The following is a 24,759-nucleotide window of genomic DNA, read 5'->3' on the forward strand; positions in this document are numbered from 1 at the left end:
GTGGGCAGCTTGCATCTGCTGGGCTCTTGCAGGGGACGACTGTTCAGCTCCTAGGTTCACCACACCATCGTTCGCTAGTTAGCAGCGATAGCAGTAGCGATAGCAGCTATGGTATCATCAGCATAACAGCAACTTCAGCAGCAGCGAGACAGCGTTTGCTTAAGGCAACGTTGGTAATATTTATACCTGAAAGGTGCCTTGTTTGACGTAAGTTTTTGGACATAAGACGTCAATAAAGATGTCACTAGGAAGTGATCGTCTATCAGTGCTCATTAGAGTTCTATTACTAATCAAGACATAGCAAGCGGGGATTTCCAGGTTGCTGAGTTTTTATCTTGTTGAAGAACTCGGAGTGTTAATCTAGGAATCTTAGATAGTAACTTCTGCTATGTCATTGCACTAATTGGTTGCAAAGGAAGTGGCAGAGAAAGCGATTCTGAAGTGTGGCTCTGTTCGTGTGAGGCCAGAGATGAGTTTCTGAATATTGCACTTGAACTGTTATGCCAATATAGGGAATAAATGGATTTATGGCCGAATAGGGGCATAAGGTCACAGTATCGATCAGGGTCCTAGATTAGAACGCGACACTGTTTAGAGATGCTTGCAGGTTCCTTTGCGATCAAAAGCCTTTCCAAAGACAGGATCCAATGTTCCATCCTCCTTCGCATGGACAATGTTTCTGCGGTCCGTTACATCAACCATCTTGGCGGGACCAGGTCCAAACCCCTTGCAGATTTAGCGAAAAGTCTGTGGGAATTCTGCCTTGCTCATCAGTTCTCCCTTACAGCGGAATACCTTCCCGGAAACCTCAATTCTGTGGCAGATTGGCATTCAAGGTTTCTCCACGATTCCAGTGATTGGAAGCTTTGTCCCTCTGTTTTCCTCTCTCTTTCTCACTTATGGGGTCCCTTTTCTATAGATCTCTTTGCTTCCCGCCTCAACTGTCAATTACCCCAATTCTTCAGTTGGCGGCCGGACCCTCTGGCTTTGGCTACGGATGCTTTCCTACAGGATTGGTCTCTTCACCTCAATTATGCTTTCCCCCCTTTTCTCATGATCAACAGAGTCCTGTCTCAGGTTCGCCGCCAGTCCACTTCCCTGGTGCTAGTTGCTCCCTTTTGGCAAGCTCAGATCTGGTTTCCCTCCTTGCTGGAGATGGCAATAGACTTTCCTGTTCTCTTTCCATCCTTCGACAATCTTCTCCTCAATCCCCAGGGCCTTCGTCACAGTCTTATTCTGGACAACTCCTTGACCCTGTCGGCCTGGAAAGTTTCCGGTCTCCCTCTTCTAACGTCCTCCTTTCGCAAGAGGCTACTCTCTTCATCAACCAGGCCTGGGCTCCGGGAACTTCCAAAGCATGCAAATCCGCCTGGTCTCTTTGGACAAGCTGGTGTTTGGAGAGGGATATCGATCCCCTTTCAGCCCCTCTAAATTTCATCATCAATTTTCTGGCTTCTGAGGCCAGTGCCGGTAAAGCCTATCGCACCATTAACCTTTACCGCTCTGAAATTTCTCTTAATCATATCCAGATAGATGGCAAACCAGTTGGCGCTCATCCTCTAATCTGTCGCCTCCTCAAGGGAGTTCGATGTGCTAAACCTCCGTTGGCTAAGTATTCCTTTTTATGGGATGTTTCTGTAGTCCTTAAACTGTTTATGAATTGGCCTGCTAACCCTGCCTTATCTCTCAAAATGTTATCTGCTAAATTAACCATGTTACTTTGTTTGATATCGATTAAAAGGGTTTCTGATGTTAGAGCTTTAGATGTTTCTTCCAGACAATTCTCTCCTACAGGTGTTTTGTTCCAGATTCGCAGAAGAACTAAGACTCATTTAGATTCTGTGTTTTACCCTTACTTCCCTGACCAGCCACAGCTTTGTGTGGGACAGTGTTTGAAAGTATGTGAGCAAAGGACAGCTGATCTCAGGGCGTCATCTTGTTCCCAACTCCTTATCTCCTTTCGCAAACCCCACCTTCCTGTCTCTTCTCCTACCCTCGCCCGGTGGGTTCGTTGGGTCATGTCTCTTGCCGGCATTGACGTCTCCGTTTTCGGAGCGCATTCGGCCAGGGGAGCCATGGCCTCTAAGGCCTTTTGGTCCGGCTCCCGCCTGGAAGACATCCTGAGATCAGCAGATTGGTCCAATGACAGTGTTTTCCACATGTTCTACTGTAAACCTGTTCATTCTGTAGCTTCTGATGTCATTAATATGCTTTAAACAAGCATAATAGGAGCCTCCGGGCTTGCCATAAAATGTAGATTTTCCTAGTTATTATGACGGAAAGTCTTCATTTTATTAAAGACACGGAGGCGAGTATTATCCCGCCACTACACTACTAACCTGTGTTCTCCCTCCCTACAGCGAATCCGGCCTTGCCACCTGCTTCATCATAGGAGGTCTTCTCTCCATCGACTTTGTGCCTCTCCATCATGGATTTCTTTGGCTACCTCAACGCCTTCTCCAGTTGTTCCATCCGGACTTTGCCCTTGGCTCCCTGTGGTTCAAGATATTTGCTCCTGGACTTTGGCTGTTTCTATTGTTTTCGCTATTTTTCCTTTGTTTTCTAATGTTATCTGACCTTCTCGCAGCGAAAAGAGGAAGCTGCGCAGTCAGTATGTGTTCTTATCTGTTTACACAGTGCTGATTGGCTAATGTACTAACCTTTTTTCTCGTTCCCATGGCCCAGTTCTCACCTGGCCTTCTGGGAACTGTAGTTTTTTCACTTATTTGGCTGCTATTGTAATAAACGCAAGAATAGAATGCATAATACTCTCCTCCGTGTCTTTAATAAAATTAAGACTTTCCGTCATAATAACTAGGAAAATCTACATTCCACTCCACAACACAATTTCACTACACACCGCATACATCTAATCCACACCACAGAATTCCACATCATGCCACATAATTCTACTACATAAATACACTACACACCACACAATTCAACCCCACACTATTTCACAACTAACAATTCCAATCTAAACCACATAATTCCACTACAAACAACATACATCCACTCCACTCCAAACATAAAAACATAAGTAAAAAACAATATAATTAACAATACCAATAGTTCAAACTCTCGCAAATACGAGACCTATTGCATTGCAAATGCTTGTTTAGTTGCAGGCTAGGATGTGATCTGACGGCTAGAATGCCGACTTTGGAGCTGGGAAACCAAGGTTCGAATCTTGGGGTTGCGTCCACAACCTGTGATTCTGGGCAAATCACTTAATCTACCCGTGCCTGAATGTGTCCTTGTGTAACGAAATCGGTGCTTAAGTGAAGCGTTCCGATACCTTTGGGTCGAGTTTGCGCTATATAAATCCGCAATAAAAATTTTAAAAAATTGAAGATAAACCAATAGACCCACAAGCTTGGTGAACAACAACAGACATCACTTCAAGTGCTCACAGCTTGACATCCAGGCAAGGAATAACCAGCTGCAATAGAACAGAAAGCACTAAGGGGCAGATTTATGATGCCCTTGCGCCGCAATTGCGTCACTTTATTTGACGCAACTGCGGCGCACACAATGCGCCCTATTTACAACGTGACGCATCTAGAGATGCGTCACGTTGTAAAGCCCTGCGCCATAAGGAGGCGTTCCTGCACAGGGGGGGCGTTCCTGCGCAGGAACGCCTCCTGAAAGTGATTGAGTGAAATCTCAGTCACTTTCAGGCCAATGCTGCGTCAAAACCCTGCGCCTGTTTGAAGCAGGCGTAGGTCTTGATACAGCATTGTGTAGATGGGGCGCCTCCGAGCCTTGCTGGAGCTGCGTCGCGCTTGCGACGCAACTCCAGCAATGCGCCACATTTCCGACACAGATGCGTCACGCATCTGTGCCGTTTTTGCACCATTATAAATGCGGCGCACCATGGGTGGCGGAGCTGTCGCGCACTGTGGCGCACGTTAACATAAATCTGCCACTAAGGTTCTACGAATTCTAAATTTTGAACATAGCAATGACAAAACGTTACTGTCTCATCAGTAATGTGAAGCTGTGGAGAAATGTTAGGGAAGCGCCCAGTGCCACTCAAGCAAATCAAACGATTGAGAGTACTTTGAAAATAACGGAAGTGGTTGCTTAAGTCTCTTTATAATTGAAAGAAAGAGGACTAACGATAAATAGCTCAGAATGCGAAATGCCCACCCACAGGAGGCTGTGGCCGAGAAACGTAAATGAAAAAAACAAAAAAATTAAAGTCACTATATATATAAATACAAATTAGAAGACCACAAATCGCTACTTAAAAATATCAACATCTATTTTCATTAAAAATAATAACTCTAAAATAAACATTAGAAAAATAAAGAACTGTCATTCTCCCTTGTCATCTTTTTCAGCGTTTTGCTTGATTTGCCCAGAACGCGTAAATCGTTAGTTATTTTTAATGCAGACGTATCGTTTAAAGATGGCGTCTTTATTCCTCCCGTGTATGCTGTACTTTCTGTTTAATCATACCGACGGTTAGTTTGACTGTCTGGGTAGAGTTCCCTCTTTCTCCATCATGGCGGCCCTGCCTGTGTTTTTTGCTCAGATTCGACACTAATCGTTTTTTCACTCCATGGACCCTACTGCGCTCAAAGAGATAGGGGCAGCGGGAAAGGCAGTGGGGGCAGACGTGCTTCATTTCTGATCTCGACATTTTACCCAGCGAGGTATGTAAGCTGTGACGAATGTTAGAAAGCGAAAGCGCAGGCGCGGCAGAACCGTAGAGGAACAAAGGGGTGAAACGGGAAGAACGGCCGCCGTGTAGGAGGGGTACACCGTGAAGGACACCCCGGGGCACTATAACTGAGGTAAGGGGGCCCGTAGAGGGACACACGGGATCCTGAGAGGATGCTACAGGAAAGGTAAATGAAATGTAAGGGGTCATCGGCTCACTGCCTAGCATGCCGTGACCATAGTCGGCTTGGGCCCTGGTCCCGGAGGCTGTGTTGGGACCTCCAGTTGAGATACCGGGCACTGGTGAGAAACTGAGGTACGGGCAGAGCTCGGGTAGAAAGAAATTCAGTAAAACAGAGAGCGATCCACAAAGCTGGACTGTGTGAGGAAAGTGAGCTAGCGATGGTTCGAGAAACGTAACAGGTGTATTAGTTGTGCGTTTTCTTGAACCGAGAAGCAACTTGCCAGAGAACAGATAAGTACATCGTTGATTACCTCAGCGGTACGGATTTTAGCGTCCTCTGGACAGTTGACGACTGAGTAGACCTGCTAGGAACTAAGCCCACTTTCTCTTATCTTAGCGGTTGACGATTTAGTCCAATGAGTAACCACACCTGGCATACTTGGGATGTTATGATCACCCCATGGAGAAATACAGAGGAGGTGATAACTTGCCCAAGAAGAGTGGTGGAGACCAATAAAGAGATACAGTGGTGGGAGCAGTCATTGTCTCGAAGGGAGGTGGGACATGCCTCGGTACCTGATATTAGGAATGTTGAATTGAAATTGTAGTTATATAGTGCTTCATATCCCTAGCGCTTTATGGTGAACAGCATGCCCAAAGTTAGTGGTCAGTCCATTGGTTATTGAGTTAGTCTTGCGTGCTGAAGGTAACCATTACATGCATTAGTTTCTTTGGGGTACATTAGTGACTTGGATGTGATCATTAGAGGGGCTATGTGAGCGGCAAATGAGTTTAAAAAATGCTTAAAGGCAGGCCTCATATTTTAGAGTAGTTTATAGAGGCATTTAAAATAAGAGGTCCATTCTAAATAAAGGAGGGAAATAGTAATTCAAGGTCATGCCGAATTTTAAGAAATATAGTAGGCAGGTTTTAAGACAGCATGCTATTTGTCGATATAAACATGTGTAAATAAACAGTTTTAATACTGCTCTAAAGAAAAGTGACTTTTTAAAGATGTAGCAAATACTCCCCAGTGCAAAAACCTTGCTTAGATCTTTTTACTTACGCCCATGAATGTGACATTTTGCAGCACACCCCCACAATGATAATTTGACACCTCCAGCAGTCCAGGTTCTGTTTAGGCAATTCATTTTACTATACATAAACTACGTATATAATTATAACACCTGCAAACTTTAAATTTAACTTGGCAGCTGATAAACACATTGTTGCAATCGCAATTCAGTGCATGTTTGTGTCGAATTCAATACCTGGTTTGTTCGGAAGGTGCTGTCTGTCCCGTGCCTTCACCTGAAGAGCACCCCAAAATAATAGAAACCAAGTCCAGCAGAATGGATGTCTGATGTCACTCTGACCCCCAGCATTCACGCATTCACCTCGCCTCCAAATGGAGCACACCTGTGAGAATCCTAGGCAGCCATAGAGCCTAATTTTGAGTGTGACATGTTAACCTGGTATAGTACCTGATAGTACGAGTTTATATACTCTTAAATGAGGCATAATATGTGCAACTTATGTTAAATGCACATCCCTCAAGTTGTGCCTCCCCACACCTTGCACATTTTCCCACAATAAATAGCAAATATTGAACTAGTAAAATGTATACTTGGGCAATGTGGTGAATGTTACGGCGTTTACCACAAAGCTTGGAATTCTGGTCCTTGTGCCAACATAGGGAATGTAATTCCCCCTCATTTGGAACTTAGGTCTAAACAATGCAGTTGGGGCCAAAAGGAGAATTACTGGGGAGGCAGTTGGAGTATCAGGGAGGAATACAGACAAGAGGAAAGAGCCTCAAGGTGCAATAGTAGCATGAGTCAGAGGTGTCAGTTAGGTGAGCAGTTCTGCCATGGAGGGATTCTGGCGAAATAGGAACTGTTCTAGCAAATGATTATAGGTAAGGCACAAAGTTTCCAGTTATTACTGATTTTTACAAATTACAGACCGAAAACAATGTGTATTTATTTTTAAAAGTGAGAATATACAGAATTGTGCTTTTTGTACTCCATACTGTCTTTTTATGAATTCTAGGCAAAAGCTGAACAGATAGACAGCATGAGGAGTTACAAAACCGGATCAGATTTCCATAAATATAGGCATATGTTAACATATATTTGCAGTATAATGCTAATATGCATCTAGATGTGTAGTATTTTGTTATATGTGGCTGTTTAATTTGCTAAAACACGACAGGCATCCTCGTATGAGTACACATATAAGTGTGAAAATATACCATTTTACGACTAATTTTCCTTTCAAAGCACAGAATAAATATAGATACCAATAAGATGACCAAAAAGTAAATATGGATAAATACAGATGGACATTTTAAATTAATAAATACCATAAAACCGGGAGCCCTAATATAGTGAGATAGTTCCTTTTTAAACTGTGAGACAATACACATTAGCTTACAGGTGTAGCAGGGTCGACCCCAGGGAGTTCTACTACAGAGGCAATTTAAGTGAGGGGAACTCGGTTGCTGATAAGGCACAAACATTGGGGTAAGGCTGTATTTGTACTGTTCCTAGAATGTCACTCTTACCTTTGAAGGGGTTGTCGAGGAGTGAAGGGTACGTGACTGCTCCAGCTATTTGAAGGTATATGACAGCGCATCATTTACCAAGTAGGATATTCAGTTTCAAATGCCAAAGTCAATTTGATGTAGATCGTGTCATCTTTTGTTGCGTTGAATAGACAAACGAACAATATAACATTGGGAATTTTCATGAAGCTGATGGATGGGGGCAATTGCGTGAGGTGGGTTATGTGTGTGGTGAAAGGGTTTTATTTGCAGATCCCTATACGTTTCCTGGTAGCAATAAAACTAACATGATACGTGCAGCACTGGATGCTCTGAAAAGGGGTGGCAAGAGTGACCAGACACTTCTCCACAGCAAGCCCCCAGCATTCTTGACACAGACCGAAGGAATTGGCCAATGCTGCTGTATAGAAAAGTATTTAACATGAATTTAATGTTCCAAGTACATACAGCAATTTTCATTACTGAAATCGTACAGGAATGGGGTGGGGGGGGTGACCTGATTGGCCAATGTGGTAGCATTAGATCCTAAGCTCCCGTCCACTGCGCCTGATCTGTAACCATCCTCTGTGCTGGTGAGTAGTTTGATCGGCCTCATTGCCACAGCTGTTCTCCCTGCTCGCCAAAGAGGGTGCCGTCAGGCCAGACGTGCAGCCTACTTCCGTCCCGACTGGTGGGCCTTGAGCCACACAGATTGGTGGTGGACCCTGGAATTGGAAAGAGGATAAGCTGGTGTTGAGGGAGACTTTAAGGAGGGGGGGGGGTGAGCGGCAGAATCCCCTGAGGGTGCCCCTGTAGATCGTCCTGCCTGACTGTGAGGGCTCAAGGGACCCAGCATTTCCTGTTGGGTGGCGGGCTGGTGTTTTTTCTTTGGGCTGCAGAGCTGGCCACAGCTGCTCGCGGGATCCACCGGACCGTGTCCGTCCCCAGAGGAGCATTGGGGGATGTGTTGGGGCCACGGACAGGCCCTAGTTACCAGCTGCTGCCCAGAGGTTAGGGGTACAGTACTGACGAAAGATGTGGGATCAGTGTTGGCTTGGTGGATGGGGGTTCCCTCGCGTTTTCTCTAGGGAATTTTTGTTGTGGGGCTTACACTCTTCCGGTTGTCTAGAGTGAATTTTACCCCTGTTGTATCTCTCCCAAGGGTCTGTGTCTACGCTCATCTTTGTTTATCAGTGTGCTTACCCTGTGGTGTACCCATGTATGTGGAGGTTGTGAGCGTGACCACCTTTCTTTGCTGCATTGGTCTTTATTCATCTAAACCATGCCGTTTCCCTAAGGGAGGGGGATGAGGCATGTAGTATTATTAGTATTGTATTTCTTTTCGTCTAATATTTAGCATCTTATTGTGTTTCTGCTCATGCTAATGATACCTCTTGTTGTACATTATTAGATTTGTCTATCTCATTTTGTACTTTCATGCAAATGTTATATTTGAGGTAACTTGCCTATCTTTCTCTCTATTCTGCTGTCATTCCCTAAGGAAGGAGGATGTGTAGTAAATTACTTCTCTACTGTTCTCCACTAAATAGAATGTACCATGACATCATAGAATGCCTGGGTGTCTCTCTGGCTCTGTGTCAGTTGGTGAACGCAGGCTGAGCTGCTTGGAGCTTGCTCCTGGTGGGGCTATATCTGTACTTCCTATCTTCTCCTACTCACCTATCCTAGAAGCAAGCTACAATAAAGGATTATCTAACTATACAGCTGGACTGTGTATCTTCCTTTATCACACTCTGCTCAGAGTAATATGTCCTTTTCTGCGTTATGAAGCTTTGTCTGCTGAAGTCAGAAGTTTTAAGCCTTTCTCAGGAATGACACTAACAATGGGCACTGATTGATTCTAGTGTTCCAGTCTTGCCAGACGTTCTGCTGGAAGCGGCTGATGAATCGAAGGGCGGGGGCGAAGCAGGCTTGAATATCTTGATTCGATCTTCATTGGGAACCGTTCACATGCCTACATTTACTGAGATGTGTGCAACACGGCACGGAAACCTGTAGTGCTGCGCTGGCGCAAACTGCAAATACTGCGCAGCTCTGAATTTACCCCGTGTTACTTGCTGACGTCACTGGTCATGGTTACGCGAAAAAGTTCACTTTTGCGTAATGCTTAAGAGGATTTATCATTGTGAAATGGCGAGTAAGTGTGTGCTCCATGCACACCCTCCAGGACCACTCTTTACACACACACGCACCCACCCATGGCTAAATCAGCAATATGCGCTCCTTTCAAGGAAGCTTCACGTATTGCCCATGGAACGATGGTTCTATTTACCCTCTGTTCCTTGGTTGCACCTGTTTTTTTTTTTTATTTGGCGCCGGGATTTCACGCAAATGTTACAGATAAAGTGGTCCTAGACGTTAATTCTGAATACGATTATTGGTACTTTGTAGCAAAACATATAATTCAATTTTCCTTCCACATGCGAATTAATCCTGTAATGCAAGAACTTTTTAAGGAGAAAACAATAGCCCAAAAACAAATGTCCAACAGACCACACAATAGGTTTCGGAATGTCTTAAAAGTAGAGGAAAGGACTCCACTATTTATTTTTCATAAAAAGTCCTCATCATAGTTTAATATACAATTTAAAGAAGCAAAAAAGGGGGTTACCATCAAGTAACGTGCACAGGATAGAGTGAAAGTTAAGTGCTCGTGTGAGATAGAGAAAGACCGAGAGGGTCCGGAAAAATGCGTTCTGGTTTTTTTTGTGGATCTAAGGTTAAATAATCCTTAGAGAGATTTTAAAGAGCCTGCCCTGAGAGTCTCATTTCCAAAAACTGTTATTCTTTCTTGCTGTATCACGGTGGGGAATTTCATCCGTGTTCTTATTCATGGAGAGAGAGGGGACAGGGGCAGAAAAAGATGCAGGCTCGAAATGGGGGGAGAATGTTGTCGACGTTTCGACCCAAGGATAAGAAGGACAGTTGGTATCCTCATGAACGGGTCTTCATCAGGACGGGTAGGGTGGTGGGGGGGCACTTAGTTACATAGGAAACATGTAACCCCTGTATTGTGGGTGGACACTCTTTAATGGTGTGCCACGTATGTAAAATCAATTTGGTAAGAAAGCCGTCCAAAATCGTTCTCTCCAATACCACGCTGTCAATGGCGGCGGGTGAAATCCGATTATATTTTCAAAGTAAATTTACGTGATGTGTCTCAAATGTCAGACTGCGCGAGCTGTCATTGGGGGCTCTGTCTGCAAATGACCGGGATTTCACGCAAAGGCAGGTGCGCACATTTTGCGTCACTTAGTGGCTCGTACCTTGTGTGGAATCCTGGTGGTGCTTGTTTTTATGGCGATTATAGCAGACTAGTCCAGTGAGCACGTCCGGAAATTTCAAATGAGGCAACGTCCGCTTGCAAAGTGAACAAGCATTTGCAATGCAATAGGTCTTGCATTTATTCTAGTTTGAGCTATTTGCATTGTAAATGACAATGCCTTTTATGTTTTGGTTTTTTAAAACTTAAATAAAAGTCATTGTCATATACAATGCCAATAGCTTAAACTTGCATAAATGCGAGACCTATTGCATTGCAAATGCTTGTTTCATATGTTTTGGGACTGCCCAGTTATGCATCACTACTGGCAAAAAATTGGCAGCACTCTTTTCCAGGTTATTGGGTAGGGAGATAATCTTGGAGCCGAAGCTAGGTCTGTTGGAACTGATGGATGAATGGGGGAGAGTCTGCCACATCAGGCGGCTGGTTAGTATGGGATTTATTATTGCTAACAGGACATTGCACAACACTGGCGCTCCCATTTGGCTCTGCGGTTTCTGTATAAGTCCAAGGGCTGTCTAGAGAAACACCATAAGGTTTGGAGATATAGGATAGCTTATTTGAATACACTAACACCAAGGTGTTAGTGTCCGTGTGGTTACTTATTGTTGATTGTTTTCCTGCTGGAGGAGACAGCTCTTGATTTCGGCTGCACAGTTTCTATAATTGTTTTTTAATTCTTTGTATTTGACCGGAAAACTAATAAAGAGGTATTAAAGATATTTGTACTGAAATGCATACAGTGAAGCGGTCCTTACAATATCTTAACCTTGTTTGCTTCTCTGTAATTGAAGTTGGAATTAATTTATTGGGATTTTATTTAAAAAAAAATGTTATGAGGGGGGTTTCATATAGCCCGTACTCGACCTGAAGGTATTGGCGCTTTACATGACCACCAGTTACATTACAGGCGGACACATTCATTTTGTTCGGCACGGGGAGATTGTTATTTGGCCAAAATCACAGGATGTCCCTGCCTGTGTAAAATATGTTTGTGTACATACCTTTTGGTTTTGTAGGGTCCGTGCATTGGCACCAGGACAAGTATTCATTTGCTTAAACATACGTTATGCTTATCTTAATTTTGAACAGTTTCTTTATTTTGTCTTTCAGGACCAACGTTTAAGGAGTCTGTCAACATGTCGAGTAAGTATAAAGATGCTTTCAACCAGGTGTAAGTCTCCCACTACCACCTTACCTTTCTATAGCTCCATACTTTACAGATATTTCATTTGGCTCAGGAAGGACCGCAGTTATATTTATTTTACACCTGTACTATATTCTACAATGAAAGGCCTCTACTTGCCATGTAAGAAGTGCCAGAAAGGCAATTGTTGCATCGCATTTCTGACTTTTTCCTGGACTGGTAGCAGTGCACATCCCCATCTTAGAGCAGCTTGAGTTGGTTGGTAACAAGACACAATTGAACACTTGCTAGAACTTCTTTGAACCGCTTTAAAGTATGCAGTGCAGTTTTGTTCGCCAGCCTTTGGAGAGAGTGACTGCTAGGAGTCGGGTGTGGGTGTTTTTTATTTTTAGGACACTAGTTGGTTTCAGGAACGCTTCCATACTCCTTTTCACGCGATAGGGAGAACAAGCCGCAAATGCTAAGTGTCTTTCTTAGCCAACTAGTACATATTGCAGTGGATAAAAGTGCTTAGTAGATGACACTGGCCTCGATTATGAGTGTTTCGAAATTATCCCTCCTTCGCAATTACTTGTAAATCCAGGAATGGGGAAATAACAGGGATTAAAAGATTTAGGGAATAACTTGGGGGGAGGGGGGGGCGATGGTATTTTCGTGCTGACTCGTGAATTCTCTCCCACTTTTTTTATTCACAAATAGATTTTGGCTACTTTTCGCAGCCTATATCTTGGTGTGAGAAACAAAAGCCAGTTATGCGGCCCATTGCAATTTATGTGCCATTTGTAATGAGGGCCTTGGTGTTTTTTCAGGAAAACTGATAGCCAGATGTATTACTTGTACTTAGCAGCACAGATAAGCTTTTTGCTAGACTGTTTTCCCCTTTGCCTGAATCTCATTGGAGTTCTGTTTCTCCGCAGCACAATAAAATGTGCTATCATGCTAAAAATGTTGGCGTGAAAGAGTCTCTTTTCTGGTTCAGAAAGGAGGATAGGTATTTGTAAAAGAATCCAGACTCCATCTTCAAAAGTCTTGTCATTTTTTCCCAAATGAAAACTAGGCTGCCTGATCTTAAATATTGTTACATGCGATGATTTGTCCCCTTACGAAGTACTCAACTTTGGAGTATTGACTACACAAACCGTAAGTGCATGCGGGGACAGTTAGGAAATTTCGGTAGGACCTTGTTAGTACTCTTGTTCTACAAAATTGTGGGTTCAGAAATTTTTCATTAGTACTGTGCTTACAGTTCGAATTGGGTGGGTGTTAGAATTTTGAGGCACATTTGTGGTGAAGTAAGGCACGCGGGGTGGCTCACGCGAGTAGTACACTATTCAGATGGCTGAACATTTTTATGTACCACTGAAGCCACATTGCTATTCGCGTTTGAGGTGCTGACATTGATCCTGTAAAGTAAGACAGTGGCACGACACAGTAGCAGTGCACTTGCTCCAGTAATGGGTAGCAGCTACTACCTCATGTGACTGCTCACTATTACCAAGGAGAATGGCGCTGTCTGTATGACTGATTTCTCATTTGTTATTGAATCCTGGTGTCCGACTTCCAGGTGAAATAGACTCCTCTTTGTTTCAGCAGCGGTTTTTAGGTGGTGCCTTTTAAGACCTTTTTAGCTGTTTTACATTTTCTGCTTCCATTTCTAAGTTGCTGATATTAAGTGTTTAACTGACCGTGTAGCTGTCGGTTAGGTTTATATGTACTTTCACCTTCACATATATTGTTAAGAAAATGTACAGCGCAAATGAAAGTCTTGCTAATTAAGAGATCACTCGCAATACTGCCACATCAGTGAACGGTTGCTAATTTGCATATTTGATTGCAGGCCCTGGCTGGATCGTTTGTCGCCGCATTTTTTACAAACCTTTGTAAGGCATAAGCTTGCAATAAAAAATGAAAGCAAAAAAGCATTTGTACCAGCTATTTAAGACCGCACTCTTAGGCTTTGCCAGGTCGTTTTTGTGGAGTGGAAGAAGTCAGTGTTTTTGCATCGAACAACTTTGAAAAAACAAAATATCAATGCGGTTTAGTATGTTACGACTGTTACTGACTTACTAGAAGGCACCTATCTGCAAATTTTGATCTCCAAAAACTGGTTCAGTGAAAGGGCTACCGTGTCACTCGTATTAAGGTGAATTACGTACCTTTACAAGCCATTATCTTTTTAGGTCTCGCCTGTCGATGCGCATGCGCATCGAGCAAGCGAGAGTATTGGGACTTATCCACTCTTTCCCCAACTTGCAAGGAATCGTGGCGATTCCTTGCAGTGCCCGTGACTTTTAAGCTCAATGCGCATGCACATTGAGCTTAAAAGCGCGTGCACGTCCGTCTTGTTTTACCCGCTCCGCCCCCTCCCCTTCCCGCCGTGTCGCATTTCTCATCCCCCCTCCCCTCTCCTCCGTCCGTCTTCTTTGTTTAATTTAACCCGCTCCGCCCCCTCCCCTTCCCGCCGTGTCGCATTTCTCCTCCCCCCTCCCCTCTCTTCCCTCCGTCTCGTTCGCATTTCTCATCCCCCCTCCCCTCTCCTCCGTCCGTCTTCTTTGTTTAATTTAACCCGCTCCGCCCCCACACCTGCCATAGTAGTTCTCGATGCGAGTGCCCCCTCTTTGAATTTTCCGAAGCACATGGAACCTTGTACTGCATTTGTTGCTGTTGTGGCTGTAACCGCTAGTGCAGCCTCAGTGTTGGGTTTATTTGCTCTCGTAGCTCAGGGCAAGTTCTTTGGAGCCATCTGTAAACCACCGTCCCGTGCAGGGTCTGCACTCAGCTGCAATCCAGGTCGTATCCAAAGACCCGACCAGCCGAAAACCGGCCCGCCGATCAGCCGCGGTATAAGGTGTCGGGCAAGCAGTAAGTACGAGCATAGCAGCCTCTGCATCCGTCTACCGTTTGAAAATGTAGTTATGCTCCCTGCTATTTTATAAGAAAGTTTGCAAGCTCGCAAGTCTTTGGGTCCAACCGCGGGTTCACCGGCCGGTTTACCGGCCCGAATACGGTCACAATATATCTCACATCTCCCCTCGCAGCCGCGTTTTGAAAGCCCTCCTCGTTTTCCTCCGCCTTTCGCTTGTCGTCTTCTTTTGTTAGCTCGCCGGCTGCAATCGCCTTACATAGATACAAAGTAACTGCTAACTCCAACAGTTACATGTGAACAAATGTTTTCTGGCTGCATCGTTGTTCTCGCGAGATCTCTATATAACAGAAAAGTCAAAGAACGCTGTAGCTATGTATTCTCTAAGCATCTCCGGACGTATAGTTAAAGATGAAGGGAACTATTGTTTTATGACCCTCATGTGACTAAAAAAATGGAGGCGCTGTTGGCTGTCAGAGACAAATTGACAGAATACAGAAAGCCGGATTGGGTACTAGATTGTACGTGGGTAAGGTTCCCAATTGATTCTGAGTTATCATAGACATAATATTTTAAACGCCGGCCAGCGTCCTATTTTGCAAATAATTGTTTTCACGGGTTTTGTCCAATTGGCTCATTGAAATAAATGGCTAATTCCCACAAAGTTTTAGCATACTTGCTAAGACAGTAACAACAACACCCCCTCACTCACGCTCTCACACACCACCTCACACACCCCCTCACTCACCCTCTCACACACACCCTCACTGACCCTCTCACACCCGCTCAGCCTCACCCTCACTCTCCCTTACACTCCCTCACCCCCCCTCACCCTCCCTCCCCTCACCCTCACCCCCCTCACCCTCACCCCCCTCACCCTCAACTCCCTCATACTAACCCCCTCACCCTCACCCTCACCCTCCCCCCTCACCCGCACCCCCCTCACCCTCACACCCCTCACCCTCACACCCCTCACTCCCCTCACCCTCACCCCCTCCCCCTCCCCCCCCTCACCCTCACCCTGACACCCCTTTCACCCTCAACACCTCTCACCCTCACTCTCACTCACCCTCACTCAGCCTCAACTACTCCCCCTCACCCTCACTCACCCTCAACACCTCACCCTAACTCACCCTCACCCTCACTCACCCTCAACACCTCACTCGCCCTCACCCTCACTCACCCTCACCCTCACTCACCCTCAACACCTCACCCTCAACGCCTCACCCTCACTCACCCTCACTCACCCTCACCCTCACTCACCCTCACCCTCACTCACCCTCACCCTCACTCACCCTCACTCTCACTCACCCTCACTCTCACTCACCCTCACCCTCACTCACCCTCACTCTCACTCACCCTCACTCTCACTCTCACTCTCACTCACCCTCACTCTCACTCACCCTCACTCTCACTCTCACTCTCACTCACCCTCACTCTCACTCTCACTCACCCTCACTCTCACTCACCCTCACTCTCACTCGCCCTCACTCACCCTCAACACCTCACCCTCACTCACACTCACCCTCACGCTCACCCCCACTCACCCTCAACACCTCACCCTCACACAGTGCAATAGGTCTCAGACCATTTCAGTTAGAGCTTTTAGAAATGTTTATGGCTTTTTTTATTTGTAATTCTTTAGCATTGGCTACAGGAAACAAAAATGCTAAACATTTACCAAAAAAACCCATAAACAATTCTAAAAGCACTAACTCTAATGGTGCGAGACCTATTGCATTTCCAATGCTTGTTTACATAAAGGTTTTCTGAGCATAGGTTTGTGAATCAGTGATTATAAGGAGATTTTGCCCTCTTGCCACACCCACACACTTGGTATAAGTGACCTAATCGTATTCCTACAGCTATGAAATTAATATATAACCATTTTTAGATCTGACGTTACCAAGACAGTTTGTTTTTACTGAAATTAATCTATAATATAATTGTGTATTGGTGCTTTCAGATGCCCGTCTTTATCCATTGGTCAGATATCGGTCTCATTTTAATTCCTGTTACTGCAACATATAGCCAGCCCACTTCAGCCATTGGTTAACTTAACTGAATTACAGTATTCTGCTCTCTCAGAATGAGCACATCCAACAACTACTGAGTTCCCTTCACTGCCAGGGACTACGATGGCAGTTTGTACCTTTTTTTTAACCAAAATCTTTTTTACAGTTTTGATTTTAGCAGGTTTTTTTTATTATCCAAGCAGGGGTATTGTGTGCTTTTTGAGACAAAAAAATATTTTAGTTTTTTGCTAGTGTGGGCCCAACAGCTGCACGCAACAACAAAGGATTCACAAAAAAATCGCAAAAGAACACCAGCATTGACAATCCAAAAGGCTTTCATCCAGACCTAATGGCTTTGCTAGTTTATAACATGACTTTGATATGAACTGAAGTATCTTGACTATGCTGCAGAGTTATGTTTGATAGCTTCCTTAACCTCAGCAAGTATTTTGTATGTATTATAGAGGTATCCTAAAACTGGCAATACTAATCTTCTTGTGTACACTTTGCTTATAGTTACTGAATAGTAAAAGAACACCAATTTCATTTTCGTTTTTGGTGTGTGCTGATGATTGGATGGGTGTAAGCGGTTGGCTGGGAGACTATTCAAAATGGGTTCATTCTTACTGTATGAAAGTAGTATAGCCAATTTATTTCTTGTGTGTACTTTGAACTATGATTCTGAGCGGGGTTAGCAAAAGTGTTTACATTTTTCTATTGCTGGGATCAAAATAATTTATTTTAAATGTATGTATTATGTTTTTTTATGAACAGAGAGACTCTCGTATGCCCCAGCGCCGGTTCCGGCTCCTGCAGCAGTAAGTAACAGTATATAAAGACCTTACTTAAAATGTTGACACCAGTAGAAATGTTAAGATAAATCGTGTTAACTTAAGTCGTTGAATATGTTAATAGTTTAGTGCATAGAAATGTGTGCTCTATTTTACCTTAGATTGCAAAGACAAAAATATCACTTTTTGCTTAAGAGCTATTTTAAAACAAAATAAAAAAATCGAACTTGCACCTGCCTTTTCACATGTTTGCATTTCGGTTGGCAGATTAAATCTTGCAGCATGTAAACAGTGTTTTAAGACCGTTATCTTTTGTAATTTAAAGATTTATTGTGTGTGTGTGTATATATGTGTGTATCGCTGCTTTACAACATTTGGGACGTTTGCTAAAAAATATTACTTTTAATACCCCAGGGAAGCATTACTGGAATTGTCCTTTACTTGTTTACTTAATTTGGGATTTTTAGGTCTCGCCTGGCGTTAGAGCGTGCATGCGCTCCTCGCCTGCGAGAGATATTGTAAATAACAAGCTTTCTAAAAGGGACTCTAAGCCCTGCCCCTCATTTCTATTGGGTAGCGTCAGCGTTTATGGTAAACGCTGGCTTCCCATTGGAAAGGAGGGTTTTTGGTTGCCGCCCTGTCCGTTTTTTGGACAGCCCCTCCAGACACCATCGCCTGCTTTGCCTCTGTCGTGAAGACTTTATCAGCTTGTTTATTTAACAAGCTGATAAGAAATGTCTTCACGAGAGCCGGGCGGTGCACAGACATTCCGAGGGAGCATTTTCCGAGCACTTCCCCCTCCTCTATCACTCGCCTCTTTCATTTTAGTGTGTCAGCTGCTGACTTCCTCCCTCCCCGGTTTCTTCCTCTTCATTATGCCTGGCGCGATCCACATATGAATACAATTAATAGGACTTCTGTAAAGGGCGCCCGCCCCCTCTCTCTCTCTCTCTGCGTTGCTGTCTCCTTTCCGCCTCTCTCCGTCGCACTCTCTCCTCGTCTCTCCGTTCCTTCTCATTCTACATCCATCAACTCCTTCATGCTCACTCCGAACCTCTCTTCTGTCCAGCTTTCCCAGTCTGTCTCCTTGCCAGTCACCACCTCTCCCCTCTCAGACTTTCCCATCCTTTTCTTTCCCGCCAAGTCTTCACCCCCGATTTGTCTCTGCTTCTCGTCCCCTCCACCGCCTCTTTATTGGCCACCCTCTTTAACCTCCTCGCAGCCCTCTGCTCTCTCCTCTTCTCTAGTGCTCGCCCTTTGCACTCACTCTTTGCTGAATCCTTTCAGGTGCATTTGGAAACTTTGTACAGCAGTTTTTCGAGGGTACGCAGTGGGGGTGGGGCGAAGAGGGGGTGCTGCTGAGGCAACATACTCACACAGATAAAGCGTATCTATAATGTTTGGAGCTTAAACTGTTAGGGCAGCGGAAGGAGGGGGGTATCCTCATGGAGGAAGGAGGGCGGAGGTTATGCTCTTATCCAACTTTGCGTTTATATAGTGCCCAAAAGCCAATCAGATGCTTCTTGACAAACACGAAGAGCGGGTAACCAGTTTCATCACAGATTTATCGGGGGCGAAGACCACGTTCTGAAGTATTGAAGGCAGTCTAGGCGCTACAGAAAACGCCACTAATATATACGGGAACACGACGGGCACAATTCTGAATAACTGAACGACAAAGGAGTAAAAAAAAAACTTCCAGGACGGGACCCGAGTGCAAAGAAATGAAAAAGAACTGGGAGAACTAACCACAGCTGAAAGATGCTCATTAGTAACAATGCATCGTGGAAAACTTGTTTTTCTTTTAACTTTAATGAGCGCGGCGCCGTCTTCACGGACACCGCGCTATGCAAAGCAATAGGTGTTGCTTTTGGTATTGTAAATAACAATGGCAAAAAGCATTGCCATTTACAATGTCAATAGCTCCAAAACTCGCAGTTGTGAGACCTATTGCATTGTAAATGCTTGTTTAAATATTTCTTTTATAGTAAGATGTTACTCGTAATTGGACAGGCTGTTCTAGTGATTGAGGTCTTCAGTGGAAGTTGTATTTGAGATCGGCAGTTGTCTGTGGGCACTCTACATATCTTAGGACCAGTCATTACATAGCTTTACAAAAATTCATGTTTTTGACTTGAAAATACACTTTTGACTTTGCAATGCTGCTATCAATTCAGTCACATTCAGATCTATTCACGTCATTCAGGTCTTTTATACATAAACTGATTTGAGCTTCATGTACTAGATAAAACAGGAATTTGGAAGAATGTGGGTATGGAAAGAATTAATTTTTAACTTGAACCTTGAGGTCCTTTGTTCAAAACTGCTGCTTCTCTTAAATATGTCAGTTTTGATAGTGTCTCTAGATCTTGGAATACCTAATTTGTCCAGTAGGGATCCTTTTCTTTGGCTCTGCTTTTTGGAAAAAAAAAAATCTGAAATTTATTTTGATGTGCGTGTTCTGACCTATGCTAATGCCAGAGCAAAATAGTTCCCAATGTAATTTTCTTCATAAGGTTCATTTACAAGCAGAGGTTGTTGCCAATATTTGTTCTGTGTGAAGTCACGTTCGTTGTTGCTGTATTGGTTGAGTGAGGCTCTCTTTACTATTGTCTACGAAATAATCCTTTGTGTTTTGGAGGAGTTAAAATGTTTTTTTACATTAGCCGTTATTACCCAATCCCATTGCATGTTATAGCTTCAGTTTTCTGGTTCTTTGAAAGGAGACCTGCGTACTATGAAAGTGAGATGTGCACATGTTGCTGTATTTTAGATAAGGGCATTGGTGCGTTCATAAGTGTCACCGGATAATACTTGTGCCTAGTTATCTTTTGTATCTGGATTTTGTGTGGATCGTCTCTGCCAAGGGCTTTTATGGACAAGACTGGGGCTAACCTATCCCGTTTGGTATCAGTTTCTCATGTATTTCCATTTCCGAAGCATTACCCTGTTACAATTATATCCTGAAAAAAAGCGCAGCAATGTAGAGTATGATATCTATCGTAGCAGCCCTGGCTACATTTGAGACAGTTTCCCCAGTGACTGTTTAAACATGATCAATTGTGTCCGGACATTTCGCTCCAATTGTACAGCACTTCCACTACTGACCATAACAGTACAGTTCAAATGATTTGTTTTAGATTGGTTTAGATAGAGATATATATATCTTACAAAAGTATTTTTCTTTTGTTGACCTTTCAAAATGTCTCCTCTTTGTGTGATGCAGGCAAGAAAGCAAAGTAAATATTATTTAGAATTCTGTTCTGAAAAACAGTCTGGTTGCAGCTGGCTCACCACCCTTCATGCTCCCTTTACCCACTGGTAAAGTGATCAATCCTCTGATGGTTGGGAAGAGTTTGACCACTTAGAACGTAGTGTTGGGTTCTGAAATTGTAGGTAAAATGGGCCTTTAGACATGCTTCCGTTTCCTTTTTTGCTGCTATGGTTTTAAGATTAAAACTTTTTGCATTCTGACTTGATGGTGTGCAGAATTGCTGATTATTTTTCTGTCTAAAACATCAGTACACAGAAGTACAGACTTAAAGGAATTCTCTAAAAGAGCAACGCCACCTTCCAGCCTGTAATTGTGCTCTCTGTAAAGTCCTTCCATTTTTATTTTGTCGGTGGGGATTATTTTTCTTAAAAAGTATTTACTTCTGTACCCTTCGTTACTGTATTTAAATTTTGTTTTTCAATAAAGCAGCAGTCTTACCAAAACTGCCAGTTAAGTTGAATGTTCCTGGTACTCCTCTCCATCTGCATTGATTCTTGCTGCACCTCCCCTCTTATGTCCTAACGGATTGCACTTCAGGAATATAATTTATGATTTTGAGACGAGAAAAAAAGGTTTAATGGGGTCTTGGTGTTCGAAGAGCGATGAAAGCCATTTTACAATAAACAGATTCTGTGCCGGGCATATATATTTGTAGGCATGCTAGGGGTTGATTTGGCGAAGAATTTTAAAACTTAAAATGCATATTTTTCTTTTCTTAGGAATGCACTAAAAATTCCGGTAACACTAGATGCATGCTACGATTGTATTGCTAATTTCTTGGAGATTCAGTTCAGGTTTTGGTGGTTCTGCTGCTTTAAAAAGACGCAGTTTTTCCAGGTTTGAATTACTTTTGACATGCAGCCATTTTTCCTGCCTGTTTAAAACTTTTTTTTGCTTAAAAAGCATTTTAAAGAGGCATTCCACACATTTACAAAAGGTATGCGTGCCGCATCATTGCTTGTCTAAATTTTGAGTTGCCTTTACATGCTTTCTGCAGCTCCATTTTCATTGGCTTCTTGTTTTTAAACTCATTTCTCATCCGTATTTTTTTCTCATTTGTTTCCATCAGCAAGTTCCAAGCACACCAGGGTTTGTGGGATACAATCCATACAGCCATCTGGCCTACAACAACTACAGGCTGGGCGGGAACGCAGGCAGCAACAGCCGGGCTACGGTAGGACACTCAAAACTACTACATTAAAAGGCCTAGCCTGGAATCCGGCCTGGCTTGAGCTCAGCTAAGGCTGTCCATAAATATGGCTGCTTCCAGATTGTTATTTCACAAGCTTATTGCTGTTTAAAGGAAAAGGCCAATGAGCACAACAGTCTTAAAGTACTATGTTATGGCATGTTGATATGAAGTTCTCTTGGAAGGCAGGAAGGGGGGACGCATGACGATAAAAACAAGGCATGGAAGCGGATGAATACGTTGTTGAAGAAATGTTGAAAGAGGGTGAAGTCGAAGAGTTAAGCAGCTTGTGTGTGCAAAAGAGAGCGATTGGGATTGGAAAATCAGTTTTTATTTAGCATGAATTTCTCAGCCTTTACATGTGTGTCTATCCTTGAAATATGCTTGTATAGCTAGTTGTTAAGTGAATGAAAAACGTCTGACTCAACCAATCCGCTAGCAGGTTAATTAGATAAGTATAATGCATTCGGCTTATACAGCAAACATTTACTCGCTGTGAAATTTATTGCAAAATTAAACCAGCATTGTAGATTGACCAGACTTTGAAACCAAAAGCCGCAACCTTGTCAAGTCAAGATTTGTATAGCGCACTACTCACCCAGAGGGTCTCTGACCTACAATATTTCATCCCCCAAAACACACCAAATCCCTTATTTGTAAGATCTCACCAACATAGAAAACAAAGACCTACAAAGCACTAAGGGCTACTTAAATACTGTTTTTTTTTCTGTATCATTTGTTTATTAAATTGCTTTCTGAATGCTAGCTTTTCTATCACAGTAACACATGAAAACTGTTATCCCTCTATTTTCTGTCAATCTTCTCTGAAAACTGGAACACGTGCTAAATTTTACTGTATTTTGCTGTAGCAGATGGTGAAAAAACAGAACTGCTGTGGAAATCACAGGACATCTGATCACACCAAAAGCATTAGCAAAGCTTCAGTCTCACCTATGAAAGACACTGGTTGACTATTTGGCTTTGCCGAAGCTAGTTTCTTGTGCTATTTGGCATCAGAAAAAAAGGAAAAAAACATTGTCAGTGCTAAACAGCATCTGCAAAAAGACCTGACACCCCTCCCCCCAAACTTCTGGCCACATGATGATGACATACGTGTGCATGTTGGAAGTGCATTCAATTGAAAATTGGTTGCATCCCATGGGGCACACAGAAGAGAATGTTCAAAAAAGGTTCAAGAGATTTATGAATGAATGTCGTTGAACGAAGTTTTTAGTTTGTCAAATTCATTTATTTTTCTTATAGTTCTTTTTTTCAAGTGGTTATTTCATATTCATCAATAACAATTACACATCTGATTAGCATGAGCTCCTATGCATTTCGGGCAATGGCCCTTCGTCCGGGAGCATATCTATAAATGAGAATGATAAAGCTCATAGAATCTATTACATTCATAGTGTTAACAATAAACAATAATATCTACAATGGTGAAAAAATGGTGAGAAAACGTGAAGTATGCGCTATACGTGCATGGAGTGCAATCAAATGGTGAAAAAGTGAAAAAAACGAAATAACGAGTACCGCTCTACTCGTTATTTCGTTTTTTTCACTGTTTGATTGTACTCCATGCACGAAATGCATAGGAGCTCATGCTAATCAGATGTGTAATTGTTATTGATGAATATGAAATAACCACTTGAAAAAAAGAACTATAAGAAAAATGAATTTGACAAACTAAAAACTTCGTTCAGCGACATTCATTCATAAATCTCTTGAACCTTTTTTGAACATTCTCTTCTGTATGCAACCAATTTTCAATTGAATGCACTTAACATTTTCTAAATCAATCGTCACGTGGATAGGAGACAATACTGTGGGAGCACCTACTTACAATACGGAACATTCATTTGCCATTAGGATTATTCGCTGTGCACCTTTTCAATTTCTAAAAATACGTGTGCATGTGCCACCATGCATATACACCTATAACACTGCGGTCTCGTCATGACCATGAGGAAACACATTATTTATAAAGGAGCAAATTGCCGATCCTCCAAAGGAAAAGAAAATGACTGGGAGGAGTTGTTGGGTAAGGTGGAGACTGGAAAGAACAAGCCGATCACTGCCAAGCATCGTGAGGGAACTAAGTGCTTGAATGGGTCGGGAGCTGTGGGAAAGTGTTTGTGAAGTGGCTAAAAGAAACCGAAAAAAGTCTAATGGTGTTTGGCAGGGTGGGGGGTGCTAAAAACTGGAGTATGGATAATTGAAGGTAAGTAAAAATTTAATTAATAAAACAAATTTCGTAGCGCGCCCTGCATCGCGAATGCGATGTAGGGTGCACTACGAAATTCGTTTTATTAATTAAATTGTTTACTTGCCTTCAATTATCCATACTCCAGTTTTTAGCACCCTGCCCCTCCCCCTGCCTCTCCGCCCCACCGAAACTCCCTCCACGGGCCGTGGCTGTGTAGCAGTTGTCATTGAAATGTTTTTCGGAGTTGAGCCAGCTCTGAAACTATCCCCCTGTATTAAATCCTAAACTGGGAACTACATTACAAGTCACATGCAGGTTCTGATGCTCCCTGTCACCCTTCCCATTATTTTGTTATTGCCCACATTGAAGATACTACAAATCTAATATTGAGCAATCAATAAAAGCAACTGGTTTAATACTTTTCATTTGTCCTAGCCTGGATTGCAGGTAAGGAAAAAGAGGAACCATTTGGTTGGTATGCTTTTCAGTCTGTCACCTACAGTTCTATATCTTGCGATTTGCGTGATCTCAATACTGAGGTTGACAACAGATGTCTTTGGAGTTGAG

At 43.1% G+C, this 24,759-nt stretch overlaps 1 protein-coding gene across 8 annotated transcripts in view; it reads left to right on the plus strand.

The window, feature by feature from the left end:
* Positions 1-4,477: 4,477 nt before the first annotated feature.
* SMARCE1 (SWI/SNF related BAF chromatin remodeling complex subunit E1) overlaps positions 4,478-24,759 on the plus strand; it is a 186,582-nt gene continuing 166,300 nt past the window's right edge. For 4 of the 8 annotated variants that reach the window (XM_086924215.1, XM_086924220.1, XM_086924218.1 and 1 more), the window contains exons 1-4: positions 4,709-4,802; positions 11,815-11,847; positions 17,501-17,544; positions 21,861-21,965. In XM_086924215.1, coding sequence (XP_086780341.1) covers positions 11,841-11,847; positions 17,501-17,544; positions 21,861-21,965 — 156 coding nt within the window. In that variant the 5' untranslated portion in view covers positions 4,709-4,802; positions 11,815-11,840. Of the gene's footprint in view, positions 4,662-4,708; positions 4,803-11,814; positions 11,848-17,500; positions 17,545-21,860; positions 21,966-24,759 lie in introns of those variants that run through there. The other 4 variants (XM_086924214.1, XM_086924221.1, XM_086924217.1 and 1 more) reach the window with 3 other exon arrangements.

Source organism: Lissotriton vulgaris, chromosome 5, assembly GCF_964263255.1.
Source record: "Lissotriton vulgaris chromosome 5, aLisVul1.2, whole genome shotgun sequence".
Classification (NCBI taxonomy): Eukaryota; Metazoa; Chordata; class Amphibia; order Caudata; family Salamandridae; genus Lissotriton; species Lissotriton vulgaris.